Genomic DNA, 22614 nt, shown 5'->3' with positions numbered 1-22614 from the left:
CCATGGCAGTTGAATTCAATGTACCAGAAAAATAAAGTAGTCAATATATGGAAAATCTTAAAAGTAGCACCAGATATTTCAATATCCTTTTGGGAAATCCTCCTTGAATTTTAACATCTATCTTCTACTAACATGGTTACTCCAACTCATATCACCCCACAATCTGTCTTAAATTCATTTAACTTTACATTATTATGCTTATATTTGGAAAATATTTTAAATGTTCTTCATGTTGCTTTATGAATCATATAGGACATATGCATATGTAGCATGACCTTTACCCACCAGCATAGTACTGGAAGCAAGAACATTATTAAATGCTGTAACAAGATAGTCCTTTCTTTGTGACAGAAATGATCAATTTTCAACCCAACATAACCTGACCTTAAGGCTAATCACATTAGTTTAGGGATATGAGATCATACATCATTTGGCAGGGCCAAAGAGGAAATACTAGACAGATGCAGCTTAGTGTGGAGCATAACCATTGGTTGATTCCATGAAACTCCCTCTAACTGGCTGTATAAAAAGCTTTGTCAGTTCAGTTCCTTCACAACCACTAACCTCTTTGAGCTTCTGCAGAAGAGCAAAGGAAGGCGCCACCATGGTAAAGTTTCTGCTGCTGGCTTTGGCCCTTGGCCTGGCTCATGCTGATGATTATTCTGAGGTAAATTCATTTGGTCTAATCATATATCTGAGGTTCCTCAATAGCATATTTCTGTGGATGTGATGCATCATTCAGTTAGTCCATGCAAGTCCATATTTAAGAAATAAGCTTTCTGACTTTCATGCAGATACACTTCACCAATCAGATTTCTCTCTATGAAACAATGGAATAAGGAAATAAAGGGTGGTATTTGAGAGCATAAGAAGGCCAAAACATGAACAGTTATTCAAAGTCTCAGGTTCAAAATGATCTATGTTAATTGAGTCATCATATTATCTTGGGCTATCCTACATCACTAGGAACATAATCTTGAAATCATAAACAAAATATTATTGATTTATATTTACAGCGAGTTTACATATTTCCAAGGACTGTGATGAGAGATGTGAATGTGTAACACTCATCTGTTTATTTCTTTCCTTTGTTTGCCTTTGTTGTTTTTTTCAGCTTCAAGGAAAATGGGAAACCATTGCCATCGCTGCTAACAATGTTGACAAGATAGAGAAAGAAGGACCAATGAGACTCTACGTTCGTGAAATTGATTGTAATGATGACTGTAGTGAAATGGGAGTCACATTTTATGTCAAGTAAGCAAATTGTCAACTGTGTAAATTGAGCAGACTCTGTATGCATTCCTCAGCCTATATGTTGTTATGTTTACAGGGCAATATTTTGTTTCTTGTCATGAAACTGAAGGCGTCACCTTTAGCAATGTGATTACCTTATTTCATGATGGGTCAGCTCTGAACAACACACAGAAGTTTGGCACTGTGTCCAATTCCATGTCATTATTCTTATAAGGCCTTGTAGTTGGAAGTGTGTAGTTGAATTTTATGCTCTAATATCACATGCAGGGAACACCAAGGTTCCAATTTCTAGTAAGTCAGTAGGATTGTGTCAGCATTTTGGGTCAAAGCTGTGCATGTTATGTTATTCAGTCGATGATGTCATGAAATAGTCTTCCACAAACAGTTCAGATAAATCTAATTTGGGATTCCCTTTCTCTGTAGCGCTAGTTTCAAAGATTCTCTCTGTGACAATTGGATGACTATGTTCAATGGAAGATGCATAACACCATAAGACATAAAAATGCTTAGAAGTAAATATATGTTATAGCCAAAATTGTGTGGTTTTGGTTACCAATAAAAGTACTTAAAGCTCATGCAAAATGACTGTGTATATATTATTGTTGGACTAGCACAAGAGAATTAGCATATTTGAAATCATACTCACTGTATAGTGAAGTTTGGATGAGGAAGACATGAGAGCCTTCCTAGCTTTAGGCAAAATGAGTAGAAATAAAGGATGTCATCTGTATGATTAAAATATGTTGATACTTTCTAAATAAGGATCAGGAAAAGTGAACTAAGCATAGATGTTTTGGTCCTGGCCCTGTAAAGACTTCATAGATCCTATTAGCCCTCAAGTTCATTATATCAACTGAACATCTTTAATATAAATTCAAAGATTATAAAGAACAAACTGTGGTTTTTCTGTTTGATTTTTAGTGCAAATAACCAATGCTCAAAGACTAAAGTCATTGGGTACAGACAAGCAGATGGTACATACCGAACACAGTGTAAGTATGGGATCTGGAAGCTTCCTCTCTGAACAAAGGCAATGTGGGTGTGCACATTAACATTGATACTTCAGCCACCCATAGGTACATGGATGTAGAACAATTTTTGCTACTTGGAAGGGTATCATTCCTTCCAATACTCTGACATATGCATCAAAGTCAGATTACATTGGAGGTTATCTGATGTTTACATGGAGAAGAACACTATTACAGAAAGATGTGAATAATTCTAGCAAATTGTCTCCAAATAGTTTCCCTGCATGAAAATTTTCATTCCCAGTCAGTTAGTATTCAGTAAGTTTTCTTTCATAAAGTGTCTCTGTTTGTTACTGGACAAGTCCACCACTCACTAATAGGTCTCCGTGTCCTGAACATCTTTGCAAACTTCTTGCCTCATGTTCTCAAGTATTTGTATTACAGATATTATCTGTCACCCTTGATTTGTGAAAATTCAAATGAACAGTGCCATTTCAAAGATTCTTTGTCTCACATTTTATAGAGATCACAAAAATTTGATCCTCAGATGATTAGCTTCAATTTTGAAAAGCAGTTCATTGAAAATCTGTTTAAGAATTTCAGACTGAGTACTTCAATTTTGTAAGAATTGCTAAAAAAAAAACCAACAACACTACTGTAACGAATCATACACAGTTTGACATTTGGTTTAATTTAAATGAACAGAGGACACATTCTTGTGGCAAGTCTCATTCTCTCCTAAATTTACATGGATTAAAAGGCAATCCTGTAATATAAAATGACCACATCTTATAAATCCTTTTATTTTCATGTTAACCACTTTTATATTTAATTATTGTCAGTGAGTCAAAATATAACATGCATGCATGCATTCACATGCAGACGTGCAAACACACACACACACACACACACACACACACACACACACACACACACACACACAACTTACATGGGCATAAACAGACAGACCGACACATGCATACAATATGAATGTCTGTCAAATTCAAAATGTTTACCATTACAATTATTCATCAACAATCTTACACAATGATAAATTTAGTGCATATTATTAATTAGTACAATCTTTTTATGCACATGTGTACTTTTGCTCACTGTGTATTATCGTGGTATGACACCAGATATTTACAATTTCAGGACAAGTGGCCTTTGGGACCTGGTTGATTGGGGAAGGAATACCCAACAGATTTGTCCCAAAGTCTTGACTCAAGGAATTCAGAGAAATGGAAAATTACCTGTACATAGGATTCAATATTAGAGTTGAAGAGCAGAAATGACTGGTCACAGTATTATGATGGGATATACAAAATGAAGGAGTCCAGGAATTGCTTTGTACACATGTGTCATATGATAATGGATAAAGGTGATTGTTAGAGTAAGAGTCAAAGTTAATGTTAGGATATCAGTTAGAACAATCAGTGACACTGAGTTTTGAAATATTTCTTTTATTACAGTTGAAGGTGACAATACATTTAAACCTGTACATGCAACACCAGAGAACATTGTCTTTGTCACCGATAATGTGGACCGAGACGGCCGGAAAACAAAGTTGATTTATGTTGTTGGTAAGAATGGGAGTGGATTCTCTCAAATAGTAGCAAAAGTATCACTCTGCAAATGAAGATGAAGTCAGATTCACACAATCCCCTCCAAATCAGTGTTATGGGAGTTCCAAAATCCTGTCCACTAAATGACCATCCCATTGTTGTGTGGACCATCTCTCACATTATAGTGTAAATCCAGTAGGATGGTCATTGAAGACTAGGGACAATGAGGGAGGCTATTGGAAGAGTTTATGTTCATGTTTCCTCAATGGAAAGAGTGGAGCAAATACTATTTTCCCAAAGTTCAGACCATTTTGAGCATTATTTGATCAAGTGGACACCAAATTAAAACATGAAATTCAGTGTATAGAATCAGGAGAGTTGTGAATATTACATTGACATGCATTCATAGCTCTTTAGCATTATGTTTTGGAATGTGGATGGGATTCAGATGAGTGAATTCTCTAGAGAAGTAATTTTTAGTTTTGATGCATGGGGAAGGGCCTAGGCCCAGCCCAGGATCATGTGGTGGACTTTGCGGAGCCCCCATTAGGGCCCTACCCTGCCTAGGGAATGGAGGGTGGGTGGGGTGGGGAGTAAGTTGGGGGTGGGGGAGGAGATGTGGGGGTGAGGGGAGGGAGAGGGAGAGGGAGAAGGGATTGACATGTGAAACAACTTTGTTCCTAATTTGAACTAATATAAATAAAAAAGAAGTTATTCATTGTGTACATGGAAAATTTGGAAAATTGTAATTTACTGTTATTACCCACCCAGGGTAGGTGAATTTGGAAAAGTTGGGGTCTTTCAATTGTACCTCACAGTGGGAAACTAAGGGAACAATGTAAATTCTTCAGAATTCTACTGACCAACTCTCTGACATTATCATTAATGCAATACAGGAAAAGGTCAACCTTTGACATCTGAACAACACGAAAAATTTGTGGAATTTGCTCATGAAAAGAACATTCCAGAAGAAAACATTCACAATGTTCTTGCTACAGGTAAACTCAATGAATATGTTTTAGATACATTATTTATAAATATGTGTATATGTATATGGATGTATATTTATAATCTATGTATGTATATATGCACACAGAGCCTACCTATCATCTATCTATCTATTTATCCATCTATCTAGTTAGTACAACCACTGATTCAGATTATATTTAGTCATGTTATCTTTCAGTTGTCATTTGTAGCAATAATCATGGAAAAACTGTTTTTATATTCTTATGATAAAACTTCTGTTACTCCTTACCCTACTCATGTTCTTTTTCAGATACTTGTCCTAAATGAAGACCTTCTGTAGGTGAGTAGAAACAGAAACCATGCCTAACCATCCTGATATTTGAATAGATTTGTCCTTCTAACATCAAATTAGAAGTAAGTTTTGACAAAGGATAAAATGAACTCAAAAGTAGGCAATATGAAGACAGAATATTATTTGAGTTTTAATGCTGAAAATGTTACAGTGATAAAAATGAAGAATAGAAAATTTTTATGTACAAAACAATGTGAAGGACTTTTATTCAGAATTGCTAATATATTTATTTTGAGGAATGTTCCATCAAGAAATGTTTCCTATTATTTGAAAAATCTTACTTTACTTATGATTGTGGAATATAATTTGTCACAGATATTGTATAAGCATGTTGAGAGTTTCAATACATTCTTTGAAACCTCTCAATCTACATATTCATGTGGGGACATAGAATGTCATTATTCACTGTTGACTGTGCTCATATAAAATCCAAAGTACAAAGTGTTGGTGATTTCCAATGAAGGAACTGTCTGTGTATAATCCCTTCTGTATACTCTGTATTGTGATATTTAATTTTATATTCATGCACTCTCAAGGATGAAGTCTTTCCTGTCTGTTCAACGATGTTATAATTTTTGCTTTCATATTTTCAAGGTGAGAACAGGATGACAATTATGCATCATATCCTCTTGACCACGGAATCAACATCACAAGCAAATCACCATTTCCTTCTAAATGAATTGTCCTCTGTCTTGTGAAGTCAGGATGCCACATACCAAATTCCTGGCTTACCTTTCCTTTCCCATCGAATGATCTATTATTTGCTGTTGTTCCTTTTTTGACTGATTAAATAAAGTGTTTCAAGAAGCAATAAATACCTTGTGAAATGGATCTCTTTCAAAAAAACACATGAATATACACTAAGATAATTAAAATAATCACTCTGGTGTAACAAATGATATCCGTATTATTAAAAACTATTGTAATATTTGAAATGTCACATTTATTGGAGAGCCATGGGTGAGAACACTGTAGAAGTATATTTTATGTTGTGTTTCATATTTACTTTCAGCTGTCAAGAGTGATTTGCAATGAATGTCCCTAACACTCTAAAAGAATTCACATAAGAAACTCCTTGTTCTTCCTGCATGTTCCACAGTATTGAAAAGGGAGGATGAAATCTGTTTTCAAAAGTCCATTTCAGGAGATTATCTTTTGTTAAATGATTTCAGTAAGCAAATCCATTAGGATATGCTTAAATTGTGCACATGTGAGTCATTCATGTTTGAAGAATAAACTCATGACAATGATATTGCATAAATACCAATCCTTACAAACATACACAGATGTATTAAAATTTCCTGTGGGTATTGCAAGCATTTCTTAGAATATAGTTAGCTATGATAAAATTAAAGGCAGATGCAGTCTTCTTTGAGGGCTTGGATCAAGGAATAAAAGTTATTAGTCACTGTTGCTACATCCATTTTCCTGAAGTCTAAAGATATAACATATGCTATGTAATATATATATATATATATATATATTACATACATGAATAAGAAACTATGAAATCACGACGTTTTGGTATAAAACCTGTTATTTAACCTTTCTTTGTGTTCCATGTAAAATAATGTTCTGAAAATTGTATATATTCAATGTACATTTACATCATTTTCTTTTTTTTCAACTTTTTTATTTGAATTTGAAACAGGATTGTTTTACAATACGTTCCCAGTTCCTTTCTCCCTACTGTCCTCACAAACACCCAAATAAAACCCTATTTATCACATATCCTTTCTGCTCCCCCTGGATGGTGGTGAGGCCTTCCATAGGGTGTCATCAGAGTCTATTGTATCCTTTGGGATAGGGCCTAGGCCCACCCCGTGTGTCTTGGCTCAGGGAGTATTCCTCTATATGGAATTGGATCCCAAAGTCCACACCTATGCTAGGGATAAGTCCTGAACTACTACAGGTGGTCCCGTAGATTTCTGAGGTTTCCTCTCAGAAACCCATGTTCCTGGGGTCTGGATCAGTCCCATGTTGGTATTCTAGCTATCAGTCTGGGGATCAAGAATTCCCTGAAATCAGGTCAGCTGTTACTGTGGGTTTCACCAGCCTGGTCTGGACCCCTTTGCTTTTCATTCGTCCGTCTCTACGACTTGATTCCAGTTCAGTTCAGTGATTAGTTGTGGGTTTCTGCTTCTACTTTCACCAGCGTTTGGATGAAGGCTATAGGATGGCATATAAGACAGTCATCAATCTCATTATCAGGGGAGGGCATTTAATGTAGACTCTCTCTGTTGCTTAGATTGTTAGTTGTTGTCATCTTTGTAGCTCTCCAGAACTTTTCCTAGTGCCTGATTTCTCTGTAAACCTAAAATGTCTCCTTCTATTATGTCATCTCATTTCTTTTTTTCTTCTCTTCTTCCCCCGACTCAACCTTTCTGCTCCCTCATGTCTTCTGAATCCCTCCTCTTCTCCTCTTCTTATTCTCTAGCTCTATCGCCCCCCTTCCCGTGTTCCCAATTTGTTCAGGGATCTTGACCCTTTCCCCTTCTCCAGGGGACCATGTATGTCTCTATTAGGGTCCTCCTTTTTTATTAGCTTCTTTGTGAGTGTGAATTGTAGGCTGGTAATCTTTTACCCTATGTCTAAAATCTGCATATGAGTTAGTACATACAATGTTTGTCTTTTTGTGACTGGGTTACCACGCTCAGAATGGTTTCTTCTAGTTCCATCCATTTCCCTGCAAATTTCTATATTCCATTGTTTTTTCTTCTGAGTAGAACTCCATTGTGTAAATGTACCACATTTTTTCTATCCATTCTTTGGTTGAGGGGCAACTAGGCTGCTTCCAGTCTGGCTATTACAAATAGTGCTGCTATAAACATCTTTGAACAGATATCCTTGAATGAATGTGCTTCTTTTGGGTATATGCCTAAGAGTGGAATTGCTGGATCTTGTGGTAGATTGATTCCCATTTTCTTGAGGAGTTGCCATACTGTTTTCCAAAGTGGCTGTACAGGTATGCAAGCTCACCAGCAGTGGAGGAGTGTTCCCCTTTCTCCACATCTTCTCCAGAATAAACTGTCATTGCTGTTTTTGATTTTTGCCCTTCTGACAGGAGTAAGATGGTATCTCAGAGTTGTTTTGATTTGCATTTCCCTGATGGCTAAGGATGTTGAACACTTTTTTTATGTGTGTATCAGCCATTTTAGTTTCCTCTTTTGAGAATTGTCAATATAGTTCTGTACCCCACCTTTTATTTGGTTTATTTGGTATTTTGGAGACTAGTTCTTTGTTTATTTTGGAAATCAGCCTTCTGTCAGATGTGGGGTTGGTGAATATCTTTTCCCAGTCTGTGGGCCGCAGTTTTGTCTTGCTGACTGTGTCCTTCGCCTTACAGACGCTTCTCAGTTTCAGGAGGTCCCATTTATCAATTGTTGATCTCAGTGTCTGTGCTACTGGTGTAATATTCAGGAATTGGTCTCCTATACCAATCAATTCAAGGGTATTTCCCAATTTGTCTTCTAATAAGTTCAGTGTAGCTGGATTTATGTTGAGGATTGATCCATTTTGACTTAAGTTTTGTGAAAGGCAATAGGCTTGGGTCTGACTGCAGTCTTCTACATGTCTGCAACCAGTTATGCCAACACCATTTGTTGAAGATGTTCCCTTTTTTCCATCATATAAATTTGGATTGTTTATAAAAAATCAGGTGTTCATAGGTGTGTGGGTTAATATGTGGGTTTTCAACTCTATTCCATTGGTCTACCTGTCTATTTTTGTACCAATTCCAAGCTGTTTTCAGGACCATAGCTCTGTAATAGAGCTTGAAGTTAGGGATGGTGAGTAAAGATTGACAATAGAGATGGACATTGACATCATTTTCTCCCTCATGCTCAAACAAAGTAATTTTATTTCTGTGTGCTCTATCTCTTCTTCCAATTTCATTTTACCTCCATTTTTTATTTAAATTAAAAACAAGATTGTTTTACATGTCAATCCCAGTTCCCTCTCCCTCTCCTCCACCCTTGCCCCTACTAACACCCAACATTTCCCATACCTTTTCTGCTCCCCAGGGAGTCTGACACCTTCTATGAAGCATCTTCAGAGTCTGTTATATCCTTTTGGATAGGGCCTAGGTCCACCACTGTATGTCTCGGCTGAGGGAGTATCACTCTATGTCAAATGGGCTCCCAAAGTCCATTCCTATGCTGGGAAAAGTAAGGATCTACTAGAAGAGTCTCTCTAGATTTCCGAGGAATCTTCACTGACACCCATGTTCATGGGGTCTAGATAAGTTCCATGCTGGTTTCCCAGCTATCAGTCGGAGGGCCAAGAGCTCCCCCTTGTTGAGGTCAGCTGTTTCTGTGGGTTTTGCCAGCCTGGTCTTGTCTACTTTGTTCATCAGCCCTTCTCTGCAATTGGATTCCAGTTCAGGTCGGTGTTTAGCTGTGGATATCTTCTTCTACTTAAACCAGCTTCTGGATGAAGGCTATAGGATGGTGTATAGGTTAGTCATCAATCTCATTACCAGGGAAAGGCATTAAAGGTAGCCTCTCCACTGTGGCTCAGGTGGTTAGTTGGTCTCATCCTTATAGCTCTCTGTACATTTTCCTAGTGCCTGATTTCTCTTTAAATCTATACTGGCTCCCTCTGTAATAGTATCTCTTATTTGCTGGCCTCTGTTCTTCCCTCTACACAAACTTCCCTCTCCCTTATATCCTCCTCATCCCTCCTCTTCTTTCCTTCTCATTCTCTTAGATTCCTCCCCCCTGAGATGCTCCCAATTTGCTCAGGAAATCTTGTCCCTTTCCCCTTCTCTGGGGGATCATATATGTCTCTCTTAGTGTGATCCTTGTTGCCTAACTTCTCTAGTGGTGTGTTTTGTAGGCTGGTAATCTTTTGCTCTATGTGTAAAATCCATATATGAGTGAGTGAATACCATGTTTGTCTTTTTGTGACTGGTTACCTCACTCATAAGGGTTTCTTTTTTCCATTTCTCCCTTTTTTATTAGAAAGAAAATTATTTTACACTTCAATCCCAGGTCCCTCTCCCTCCCCTCCTCCCCTGCCCCAAAACAATCCAATGAAAAATTCGGGTGCAGAATTCTCAACAGAGGATTCTAAAATGCCTGAAAGTCACATAAGAAAGTTTTCAACATCCTTAGCCATCAGGGAAATGCAAATCAAAACAACTCTGTGATAACATCTTACATCTGTCAGAATGGCTAAAATGAAAAATACCAATAATAGCTTATGCTGGAGAGGTTATTGAGAAAGGGGAGCACTCCTCCACTGCTGGTAGGCGTGCCAGCTTGCACAGCTACATTGGAAATCAGTATGGTGATTCCTCCAGAAAATGGGAATCAGTCTACCACAATATCCAGCAATTCATCTCTTAGGCTTTTACCAAAACTAAGCACATTGATACAACAATGACACCTGTTCAATGATGTTTATAGCAGCATTATTAATATTACCCAGAAACTTGAAGCATCCTAGATACTCCTCAAGTGTAGAAGGAATGGAGAAAATGTGTTACATTTACACAATGGAGTACTACTCTTCAGAAAAAAAAATGATATCTTGAAATTGGAAGGCAAATGGATGGAACTAGAAGAAATCATTCTGAGCTAGGTAACCCAGTCACAACAAGACAAACATTATATGCACTCAGTCATATATGGATTTTAGACTTGGAGCAATGGATTACCACCCTACAGTCCACACTGCCAGAAAAGGTAGGAAACAAGGAAGACACTAAGTGAGACATACATGGTCCCCCGGAGAAGGGGAAAGGGACAATGTTTCCTGAGCAAATTGCGAGCATGGGGCAGGGAGAGGGAGCTAGGTGAATGAGCAGGGGAGAAGAGGAGGGGTGAGGAAGACGTGAGGGAGCAGGAAGACTGAGTCAGGGGAAGAATAGTGGAGAGCAAGATAAGAGATACCATAATAGAGGGAGTCATTATAGGTTTAGAGAGAAATCAGGCACTAGGAAAATGTGTGGAGATCTACAAAGATGACACCAATTAATAATCTAAGGAACAGAGGAATGGCTACCTTCAATGCCCTCCCCTGATAATGAGATGACTGACTTATATGCCATCCTATAGCCTTCACCCAGCAGCTGGTGGAAGTAGAAACAGGCACCCACAGCTAAACACTGAACTGAACTTGAATCAATTTGTAGACAACGAGGAGTGATGAGCAAATGGGTCCAGACCAGGCTGGTGAAACCCATAGAAACAGCTGACCCAAACTTTGGGGAGTTCTTGGTCCCCAGAGTGATAGCTGGGAAACCAGCAAGGCACTATTCCAGATCCCATGAATGTGTGTGTCAGTGAGGAGACCATGGAAATTTATAGGGCCTCTTGGAGTATATCAGTACTTATCCCTAGCTTAGGAATGGACTTTGGGAGCCCATTCCACATAAAGGCATTCTCCCTGAGCCAGGACACACAGGGGTGGGCCTAGGCCCTATCCCAAAGGACATGGTAGACTCTGAAGACCCCTATGAAAGGTCTCACCCTGAGTAGCAGATAGGGTATATAATACCTAGGGTTTTAGTTGGCGGGAGGTGGGGTGGCAGGATATTCGGGAATGGTGAGGTAACTGGGATTGACATGTAAAACACATCTTGTTTCTAATTAAAATAAAAAATGGAAAAAATTAGTACCACACACAAAAAAGAAAAGAAATCTTTTCCCTACCCTTAACTCTGATGTAATGTCTGTCTTTGATGTTGAGGTGTATTTCTTGTGTTTAGCAGAAGGATGCATTCTGTCTTCCTGTCCATTCTATTAACCTGTGTCTTTTTACAGGAGAATTAAGACCTTTGAGATTGAGGAGGGTTAATGACCATTGACTGTTAATTCTTGTTTGTTTTGTATTTGTTGCTGGTGACTTCATTGTGTGTGGATTCACCCCTCCCCCTTTCTTTGGCTTTTGGTATATTGTGATTATCTATTGCCTATGTTTTTGTGAGTGTAGCTAACCTCCTTGGGTTGGTGTTTTCCTTCCAGAAGTTTCTGTAGGGATGGATTCATGGAAATGTGTTGTTTAAATCTGGTTTTCTAATGGAATGTCTTATTTTCTCCATCTATAGTGATTGAAAAATATGCTGGGTATGCTAGTCTGGGCTGGCATCTCTGCTCTTTTATTGTTGGTAGTGTGTCTATCCAGGACCGTCTGTCTTTCAGAATTCCATGGAGAAGTCAGGTTTAATTCTGATAGGTTTGCCTTTATATGTTACTTGGTCTTTTTCCTTTGCTGCTATTAATATTCTTTCTATATTCTGTATGTTCCGTGTTTTGATTATTATGTGGTGAGGGTACTTTTTTGTGGTCCACTCTATTTGGTGTTATCTGAGCTTTTTGCACTTTGCTTGGCATTTCTTTCTTTAGGTTGGGGCGTTTTATTCTGTGATTTTGTTGAATATGTTTTCTGCCCCTTTTAGGTGTGTTTCTTCACCTTCCTCTTTACCTATTATTCTTAGGTTTGGCCTTTTTGTGGTGTCCCAGATTTCCTGAATATTTTATGGTAGGGATTTGCTGTACTTAAGATTTTCTTTGGGCGATAAATCTATTCCTCCTAGTGCATCTTCAATGCCTGAGGTTTTCTCTTCTATCTCTTGTACTTTGCTGCTTATACTTGCATCTGTAGTTCCTGATTGTTTACCCAGGTTTTCTATTTCCATCATTCCCTCAGACTGTTTTTTATTGCCTGTATTTCATCTTTCAAGCCTTGAACCATTTGAATTGTTCCTTTCCCTTCTTTGTGTTTTTCTTGAGTTTCCTTGCTTTCTTTATGAAATTTGTCTATTTCCTTCATTTTTGGTTTTTCTTTTCCTCCATTTTATGAATTTTTTGTTTGTTTTTTCTTTTATTTCTTTAAGGGAGTGTCTCACTTCCTCTTTGACAGTTTCTATCATCTTCATAAACTTGTTTTTATGGTCGTTTTCTTTTGTGTCATCTGTGTTGGGATGTTCATGTCTTGCTGGTTTAGAGTCCAAAGACTCTGGCGGCATCATATTGGTTTTTCTGTTGTTGATTATGTTCCTTTTTATATATCTTGCTGAATTACTTAAAATGGTATAAAATCTTCAAGAATAAACTATGGTTAGTATCTTTCACTTTTACACTTACACGCTGGAGAAGAGATATAAGTACTATATGAGACATCCTAATTCAATTAGTTCATAAACAAACACAACTACTTCTCAGGCTAATGATTTGCCACAGGATCTTTTCTTCCTTTTTCTTTTTTTTTGAAATTTATAGTAGAAATAAGCTTCTTTTTTCAGATTTTTTATTTGAATTAGTAACACATTTGTTTTACATGTCAATCCCAGTTCCCTCTCCCGCCCCTCCTCCCCTACCACCCTCCACTAAAACCCTACTACCACATATCCTTTCTGCTCCCCCTGGAGGGTGAGGCCTTCCATAGGTTGTCATCAGAGTATATTGTGTCCTTTGGGATAGGACCTTGGCCCACCCCCATGAAACAAGCTTCTTTTATATGTCAATCCAAGTTCCCTCCCCCTCCCCTCCACCCCTGTCCCCACCAACCCCCTAATCCATCCCCTTTCTGCTCTCCAGGGATGGTGAGGCCTTCCATGGGAGAATCTCTAAAGTCTGTCATATCATTTGCAGCAGAGCCTAGACCCTCCCCTGTGTGTCTAATCTGGGAGAATATCCCTCCATGTTGAGAGGACTCCAAAAGTCCATTTGTGTACTAGTGGTAAATATTGATCCACTGCCAGTGGCCCCATAGATTGTCCAGACCTGCAAACTGACACCCATGTTCAGGGGGTCTGGAACAGTCCTATGCTCTTTTCCCAGCTGTCAGTCTGGTGTCGATGAGCAACCCCTTGTTCATCTCAGCTGTTTCTGTGGGTTTCTCCAGCCAATATATTCTTATACTGTCCTCTTCCCATCCTTCATTCAATGGGTTCCGGTGGGGTTTCTCCCTCTCCTGGTGGTTATGGTGCAAAGTTCTCTTCTGGTGGCTGCAAGCATGTCCAACAGTCCAATGGCTCTCTGCTTCCTGTAGGTGGAGGTGAGACTGGCATTGTGATGTTGGCAGACTCTGGCTGGCTTGGACTACTGGGACAGGTTCCCCTGTGCACAATCCCCAGCCCTCAAGGAGATCTGTGCAGGGCACTGTAAGGTGGGCCAGAAGCAGGCCAATGCTTATCGCCTCCCATGTGGGGAGGAGGGACTATCACCACAATACTGGCCAACTCTGGATGGCCTGGTCCGCCAGAACAGGTTCCACCTGTGCTGAGTCCCCAGGCTTCAGGAGGCTTTGAGCAGGGCACCGGGCTGGAATAGCTTCTTTATGTTTATAAAGCTTTATTTCCCTTGTAATGTGCTGCCTGAATCTTTCTTCTTAAGGTTAGCAATCAGATTGAGAGGAAGCTCTGAGGATGCAATGCATCCTTAGAAAGAATATCAGGTGCTACACTAATCCAGATCGTCCCTGGTCTAGATGCTGGGATCTGGTCTCAACCCCATTGGACCTCTGCCACTCAAGAGCAGGCCACACCAACCATGAGTGACTTTCTTGCCACAGAACTGCAGCCCACTCTGGTTTCTGTTTCCTTGGTCTCTGCCCCACACTTAGGCTGGCCCTGCTTCTAGGCCCTGTCCCCAATCACAAAGGTCTTCTGACACTCAGAAGCAGGCCACCCCACTCAGAGGCAATTGGTGCATAGCAATTGTTATCAGAGAACCTTCACCCAGCAACTATGGAAACAGATACAGAGACCCACAGGCAAAGCATAGACAGAGTTTGGGGAATCCTGCAAAGATGAGGAAAGGGACATTGTAGGAGCCAGTGGAGTCAAGAGCACCACATGAAAACACAAAGAAAAATCAAACCAGGGCTCTAGGTGTTAAAGAGGCTGAACAGAAAATCAGGGAACATGCATGGACCATCCTAGTCCCTGTGACTATATGTTTTAGTTGTGTAACTTTGTCTTCATGTGGGAATCCAAGCAGTGAGAGTGGGAGATGTCTGTAACTCTCTTACCTAATTTTGGGACACATTTCTCCCCCTGATCACCTCATCCAACCTTGCCGAAGGAGGGAGTAGCTGTTCTCAGCGCAGCTTGATTTCCTTGTCTGGCTATTATCCAGGATATGTTGGTCTGTATCTGAAGAGAAAAACTGGAGGAGTAGTGGATGGGGCCAGCGGAGGGAATGGGTGCTGGTGGATGGTCTGGGAAGAGGGGATTGAGATGTAAAATTAAGAAACTAAAATATCTCAGGTTTCAATACTCTGGCTATTTCACTCACTAATTATGTAATACATAGTGTTTTCAGTTGAATCCTGCAAAGGAGATTAAAGTAAGCCCTTAAGTTTCCTTGCTGTTAAGATTAGTATAAAATGTAATAAATCTATGTGGCAATTAGAGAGAAATGGAACCATATTGGATTTTTAATTTTCAAGTAAGCACATGTAATGATATAATAGAGCCTTTATTTTAGTTTAAATGCTGTGAATATTTGGTGAGCTATTATCAACATTTTTTGATACACAGAGACACAAAAAAGTCAATGAAGGAGTATTTCAGTGTGCCCAAACAGCTTGTCAGAAAATGAAAGTTCTTCTTTCATATATTTTTATTATTTATTTATCTTTACAATCTAAACACTGTCTCCCTTCCTTCCCTTTACATTTAATTTGTGCATATTTTCTTTGTTTAACAGTTATATAGGGAATGTCCATTGAGTATTTCTGTCATTCAGAAGAGTATGAAGAAGCACGAATTCCTTGACAAAATAAATATGTTCTGATTTATCTTCAATCTGAATTAATGAGTCAATTTGCTTTTGCCTGTGGAGGAAGCCAAAACCAAAAGAAATGATCTTGATCCTTTTCCTTGCTCGGCAGATCCATATATGTCTCCCTTAGGGTCCTCTTTGTTTCCTAGATTTGGTGGGGTTGTCGATTTTAGTCTGGTTATGATTTGCACAATGTCTAATATACACTTATAAGACATCACATGTGATGTTTGTCTTTCTGTGTCTGGGTTACCTGATTCTTGATATTTTCTCCTAGTTCTATACATTTGCCTTCAACTTTCAAGATATCATTTTTTTTTGCCCCATGGAGTAGTACTCCATTGTGTATATTATCACATGTTTTATCAATTCTTTAGTTGAGGGCCATCTAGATCGCTTCCAGGTTCTTGGTATTACAAATAATGCTGTTATGAACATAATTGTACAGTTGTCCTTGTGATTTGAACATGCATCTTTTGAATATATGCCTAGGAGTATTATTGCTGAGTCTTGAGGTAGATCTATTTCCAATTTTCTGATAAAATGCCATACTTATTTCCAAAGTGGTTGTACAGGTTTGCACTCCCACCAGCAATGGAAGAGTGTTCCCGTTACTACCCATCCTCTCCAGCATAAGCTGTCATTAAGTTTTTGATTTTAGCCATTCGTACAGGTGTAAGATATTATCTCAGAGTTGTTTTGACTTGTATTTCCCTGATGGCTAAGGACATTGAGCAGTTCTTTAAGTGCCTTTTGGCCATTTGCTATTCCTCTGTTGAGAATTCCCTGATTATATGTGTATCCAATTTTTAATTGGGTAATTTGGATTTTTGGTGTCTATTTTCTTGAAATATTTGTATATTTTTCAGATCAGCCCTCTGTCAGATGTGGGGTTGGTGAATATCTTTTCCCATTCTGTAGGCTGTACATTTATAATTCTATGTATGTATACAGCAGATTGAGTCTATCATTTGTCTATCTATCTATCTATCTATCTATCTATCTATCTATCTATCTATCTACCTACCTATCTACGTATCTATCTAGTTAGTAAGATCACTGATTCAGATTATATCTAGTTCATGTTACTTTTCAGTTGTCATTTGCAGTAATAATCATGGGGAAACGCTTCCTATATTCTTATGATAATACTACTGTCACTCTTTACCCCACTCATGTTCTTTTTCAGATACTTGTCCTAAATAAAGACACTCTGAAGGTGAATAGAAACAGAAGCCATGTCTAACCATACTGATATTTGAATAGATTTGTTCCTATAACATAAAAAGTAAGTCTTAACAAAGGATAAAATTAAATCAGAAGGAGGCAAAATGAAGACAAAATATCATTTGTTTTTTAAATCTGAAAATACTACAGTGATAAAAATGAAGGATAGAATATTTTTATGTATAAAAGTATATGAAGGACTTTTATTCAGAATTGCTAATATTATTATATTGAGGAATATTCCATCAAAAAAGGTTTCCTATTATTTGGAAAATCTTACTTTACTTATGATTGTGGAATATAATTTGTCACAGATATTGCACAAGCATGTTGATAGTTTCAATACATTCTGTGAAACCTTTCAATCTACATTTTCATGTGGGGACACAGAATGTCATTATTTCCTATGGACTGTGGTCCTATAAAATCCAAAGTACAAAGTGTTGGTGATTTCCAAGAAAGGAACTGTCTGTGTATAATCCCTTCTGGAAACTGTGTATTGTGATAATTTTATATTTATGCACTCTCAAGGATGAAGTTTTTCCCGTCTGTTCAACCATGTTTTAATTTTTGCTTTCATGTTTGTAAGGTGAGAACAGGATGACAATTATGCATCATATCCTGTTGACCATGGAAATAGCATCACAAATAAATCACCATTTCCTTCTAAATGCATTTTGCTTTCTCCTGTCAAGTCAGGATACCATTTACCAAACTCCTGGTTTACCTTTCCTTTCCCATTGCATGATCTATTTGCTGTTCTTTCTTTTTTGACTGATTAAATAATGTGTTTCAAGAAGCAATAAATACCTTGTGAAATGGATCTCATTCAAAAAGCACATGAATATTCACTAAGATAATTAATCACTCTGGTGTAACAAATGATATCCATATTACTAAAAACTATTTTAGTAATTAAAATGTTACAATTATTGGAAAGCTATGGGTGAGAACACTGAAGAAGTATATTTTACGTTGTGCTTCACATTTACTTTCAACTGTAATCTGTGATTTGCAGTTTAATGGTCCTATAACTCTAAAGAATTCACATAACAAACTCTTGCTCTTCCTGCATGTTCCACAGTATTCAAAAGGGTGGATGAAATCTGTTTTCAAAGGTCCATCTCAGGAGATTATCTTTTGTTAAGTGATTTCAGTAAGCAAATCCATCAGGATATGCTTAAATCATGCACATGTGAGTCATTCACATTTGAAGAATAAATGCATGACAATGATGTTCCATATATACCAAGCCTTAGAAACATTCATGACCATATGTAAAATTCCTTTGTGTATTACAATGATTCCTTAGAATATAGTTAGCTTTGATAAAAGAAAAGGCAGATGCAATCTTCTTTGAGGGCCTGATCAAGGTAAAATAAAAGATATTAGTCACTGTTGCAACATCTATTTTTTGTATTCAATGTACATTTACATAATTTCACCCTCATTCTCAAACTAAATACTTTCATTTCTGTGCCCCATAACTTTTCTACCAATTTCCAACTTCTACATGAATATACACATTTATTTGAATATGCTTGTTGTGTGTGTGTGTGTGTGTGTGTGTGTGTGTGTGTGTGTGTGTGTGTTTGTTGTGAGACAGAATATTGACACAGATATTTATAGCCCAGTTGTGTCCAGTAGTTTTTCTCATACGTATTTTTGTTTAGTGCTGGCTCTTTGGTCTTCCATTATATATAAGTGGTCTCATTTTTGAGGTAAAAGTCATATGGCTAAAGACACAAGGGAGTTGGCCTAGGCCCTATAGCAAACAATATGACCGACTTTGAAGACCCCCTTTAGAATGATTAACCCTCCCTGGTGAGGACAAAAGGTATGGGATATGTAGGGTGTTAGCGGGGAGGGAGCAGGGGAGGAGTCGAGGGAGAGGGACCAGGGATTGACATGTAATATAATTTTTCTAATAAAAATATAAAAAAACAAATGCTAGGCAAGCACCCCAACAGCTGGCTATAACCATGTGTGAGTGCATGTGTATGTAGGCATATATGAACATGTGAGTGCATGCCCATAAGAGGTCAGTGGGAGACCTCAGATGCCATCCACCCTGTTCTGACTTTTTAGACAAGGTCTCTTAACAGGCCTGATGACAGAGTAGGTTAATCTGGCTGGCCAGCAAGGCCAGGGATCCACCTTTCTCTGCACCCTCCTGCTGTGATTACAAGCATAAGCTACCACACTGGGCATTTTTAAACGATGGTTCCTAGGCTCAAACTCAGGTCGTGTGCTTTCACATCAAGCACTTCACCAGCTGAGCTATTCCTTAGCCCACAATAACTTACTGTAAGATACATCTCTCATACCAAGGGCACTGTGTCTTTCTCTGAAAACCCAGACACCCTTGCTTATTGTTTCAGCTGTCTACATCTATGTACAAGCAATCTTAAAACCTGACCAGCTTATGACAGCAGATTTAGTCTGCCTCTCCATCTCAGAGGCCAGGAGTCAGGCAGGCTGGCTAGGAATTTGTGAAAAAAAATCATATTGTTTTGCTATTGAAACTTGCAATCTAAGCTGCTAGGCATTCAAATGGCATGCAAGTACTAAAGCACACCATTCACATAGTAACCTCATGCTTAATACATACACAATCTGACAGGTAACTCAAAGGTGATTAGCTGAACTTACATCCTGAACTATGGAAGGTAAACTGTGCTTGGTTTCATAAATATATCCAAACACCATTGTTCTTTTCATCAACATGTATACTTTTTAAGGGTATTCTGAATGTTAATTTATTTTTCATTTTTATTTTAATTAGAAAGAAGATTATTTTACATGTCAATCCCAGGTCCCTCTACCGCCCCTCCTCCCCTGCCCCCCAACTAATGCCCCACCTATCCCAAACCCTTTTGGCTCCCCAGGGAGTGTGAGGCCTTGCATAGGGTGTCTTAAAAGTCTGTCATATTCTTTGAGATAGGGCCTAGGGCAACCCCCTTGTGTCTAGGCTCAGCGAGTATCCCTACATGTGAGATGGGCTCCCAAAGTCCATTCCTATGGTAGGGATAAATATTGATCCACTACAAGGGGCCCCATAGATTTCCAAGGTCTCCTCACTGATACCCACATTCAGGCGGTCTGTATCTGTCCTATGCTGGTATGCCAGCTATCAGTCTGGGGACCAAGAGCTCTCCCTTGTTCAGTTCATCTGTTGCTGTGGGTTTCACCAGCCTGTTACAGATGCTCATCAGTCCTCCTTCTCTGCAACTATATTTCAGTTCAGTTCAAGGTCTAGCTGTGGGTGTCTGCGTCTACTTACACCAGCTGCTGGATGAAGGCTATATGATGGCATATGAATCAGTCATTAATCTCATCATCAGGAGAAGGCATTTAAGGTAGCCTCTCCTCTGTTGCTTAGTTCGTTAGTTGCTGTCAGCTTTGTAGCTCTCCAGACATTTTCCTAGTGCCTGATTTCTCTTTAAACTCATAATGTCTCCCTCTGTTATCTCTTATCTTGCTCTCTTCTGTTCTTCCCCCAACTCAAACTCCCTGTCCCAGCATGTCTTCCTCACCCATCCTCTTCTCACCTTCTCATTCTCCAAGTTCTCTCTGCACTTCCCCATGCTCCCAATTTGCTCAGGAGATCTTGTCCCCTTCCCCTTTTCCAGGGCACCATGTATGACTTTCTTAGGGTCCTCCCTGTTTACCAGCAACTCCAGCAGCCTGGGATGCAGACTGGCAATCCTTTGCTCTATGTCTAAAATTCACATATGAATGAGTAAGTAAAATGCCTGTCTTTTTTTTTGTGAATGGGTTACCTCGCTCAGAATGGATTCTTCTAGTTCCATCAATTTTCCTGAGAATTTCAGGATTCCATTGTTTTTTTCCCTCTGAGTAGTACTCCATTGTATAAATGTACCACATTTTCTCCATTCATTCTTCAGTTGAGGGGCATCTAGTTTCCTTCCAGTTTCTGGCTATTACAAATTACGCTGTTATGAGCATAGTTGAACATATGTCCTTGTAGACATGTGCTTCTTTGGGAATATGACTAAGAGTGGAATTGCTGGATCTTGTGATAGACTCATTTCCCTTTTCCTGAGGAATTGCCATACTGTTTTCCAAAGGGGCTGTACAAGTTTGCACTCCCACCAGCAGAGCAGGAGTGTTCCCTTTCTCCACATCCTCTCCAGCACACACTGTCATTGGTGTTTTTGATTCTACACATTCTGACAGGTATAAGATGGTATCTCAGAGTTGTTTTAATTTGCCCAGTCTGACAGGTATAAGATGGTATCTCAGAGTTGTTTTGATTTGCATTTCCCTGATGGCTAAGAATGTGGAACACTTTGTTATGTGCCTTTCAGCCATTTTAGATTCCTCTATTGAGAATTGTCTATTTACTTCTGTACCACAAATTATAATTGGATTGTTTGGTGTTTTGGAGACTAGCTCCTTGAGTTCTTTGTATATTTTGGAGATCAGCCCTCTGTCAGATGTGGGGTTGGTGAATATCTTTTCCCAATCTGTGGGCTGCCATTTTGTCTTGCTGACTGTGTCCTTTGCCTTACAGAAGCTTCTCAGTTTCAGGAGGTCCCATTGGTTACTTGTTGATCTCAGTTTCTGTGCTACTGTTGTTATGTTCAGAAAGTGGTCTCCTGTACCAATTCATTCAAGGGTATTTCCTAATTTCTCTTCTAATAGGTTAAGTGTGGATGGATTTATGTTGAGGTCTTTGATCCATTTTGACTTACGTTTTGTGCATGGCGATAGATACGGACCTATCTGCAGTCTTCTACATGCCATCATCCAGTTATGCCAGGACCACTTGTTGAAGATGCTTTCTTTATTTCATTGTATAGCTTTATTTTCTTTGTCAAAAATCAGGTTTTCCTAGGTGTGCAGGTTAATATCAGGGTTTTCAACTCTATTCCATTTGTCTACCTTTCTATTTTTTTGCCAGTACCAAGCTGTTTTCAGGACTATAGCTCTATAACAGAGCTTGAAATCAGGGATGGTGATGCATGCAGAAATTCTTTTATTGTAAAGTTTTTTCTATCCTGGTCTTTTGTTTTTCCCTATAAAGTTAAGAATGGTTTTATCAAGTTCTGGGAAGAATTGTGCTGGGATTTTTTGGGGATTGCAGTGAATCTGTAGATTGCTTTTGTCAAGATTGCCATTTTTACTATGTTGATCCTACCAATCCAAGAACATGGGAATCCTTCCATATTCTACTATCTTTTTAATTTCTTTCTTAAAGACTTAAAATTATTATAATAATGTTCTTTCACTTATTTTTGGTTAGCGTTACCCGAAGGTATTTTATGTTGTTTGTGGCAATTGTCAAGGGTGATGTTTTTCTGATTACTTTCTCCACATGTGTTTCATCAATATATAGTAGGGCTACAGATTTTTTTGAGGTAATCTTGTATTCTGCCACTTTGCTGAAGGTGTTTATCAGCTGTCGGAGTTCCCTGGAAGACTTTTCCAGCCCGAAGCCCGAGGCCTGAGGCCGGAGGCTTCGGGAGAGTCAGCCAGAGGCCCTACCTGGTGGGAGCCCCTGTGAGTATCTTGAATCACCA

General features: G+C 38.7%; 1 protein-coding gene across 1 annotated transcript; it reads left to right on the top strand.

The window, feature by feature from the left end:
• Positions 1 to 604: 604 nt before the first annotated feature.
• Positions 605 to 22598, top strand: LOC113837656 (odorant-binding protein-like). The gene is made up of 6 exons (XM_035449746.1): positions 605 to 667; positions 1115 to 1254; positions 2176 to 2246; positions 3695 to 3805; positions 4684 to 4785; positions 22483 to 22598. Exons 1-6 carry the CDS (start codon positions 605 to 607, stop codon positions 22596 to 22598), a joined length of 603 nt encoding a protein of 200 aa, XP_035305637.1.
• Positions 22599 to 22614: the final 16 nt, after the last annotated feature.

The sequence above is a fragment of the Cricetulus griseus genome, chromosome X (genome assembly GCF_003668045.3).
Source record: "Cricetulus griseus strain 17A/GY chromosome X, alternate assembly CriGri-PICRH-1.0, whole genome shotgun sequence".
Taxonomy (NCBI): Eukaryota; Metazoa; Chordata; class Mammalia; order Rodentia; family Cricetidae; genus Cricetulus; species Cricetulus griseus.
Note: the sequence above shows the minus strand (reverse complement) of the source record. Positions and strands in the feature narration are given on the sequence as shown.

What these genes read in the sequence shown, in the direction of transcription:
- LOC113837656 (XM_035449746.1), top strand. Translation starts at nt 605, where the DNA reads ATGGTAAAGTTTCTGCTGCTGGCTTTGGCCCTTGGCCTGGCTCATGCT. An exon ending in AAAGTTGATTTATGTTGTTG is followed by an intron (nt 3,806 to 4,683) that starts GTAAGAATGGGA and finishes AATGCAATACAG; the next exon opens with GAAAAGGTCAACCTTTGACA. An exon ending in TCACAATGTTCTTGCTACAG is followed by an intron (nt 4,786 to 22,482) that starts GTAAACTCAATG and finishes ACTTTGCTGAAG; the next exon opens with GTGTTTATCAGCTGTCGGAG.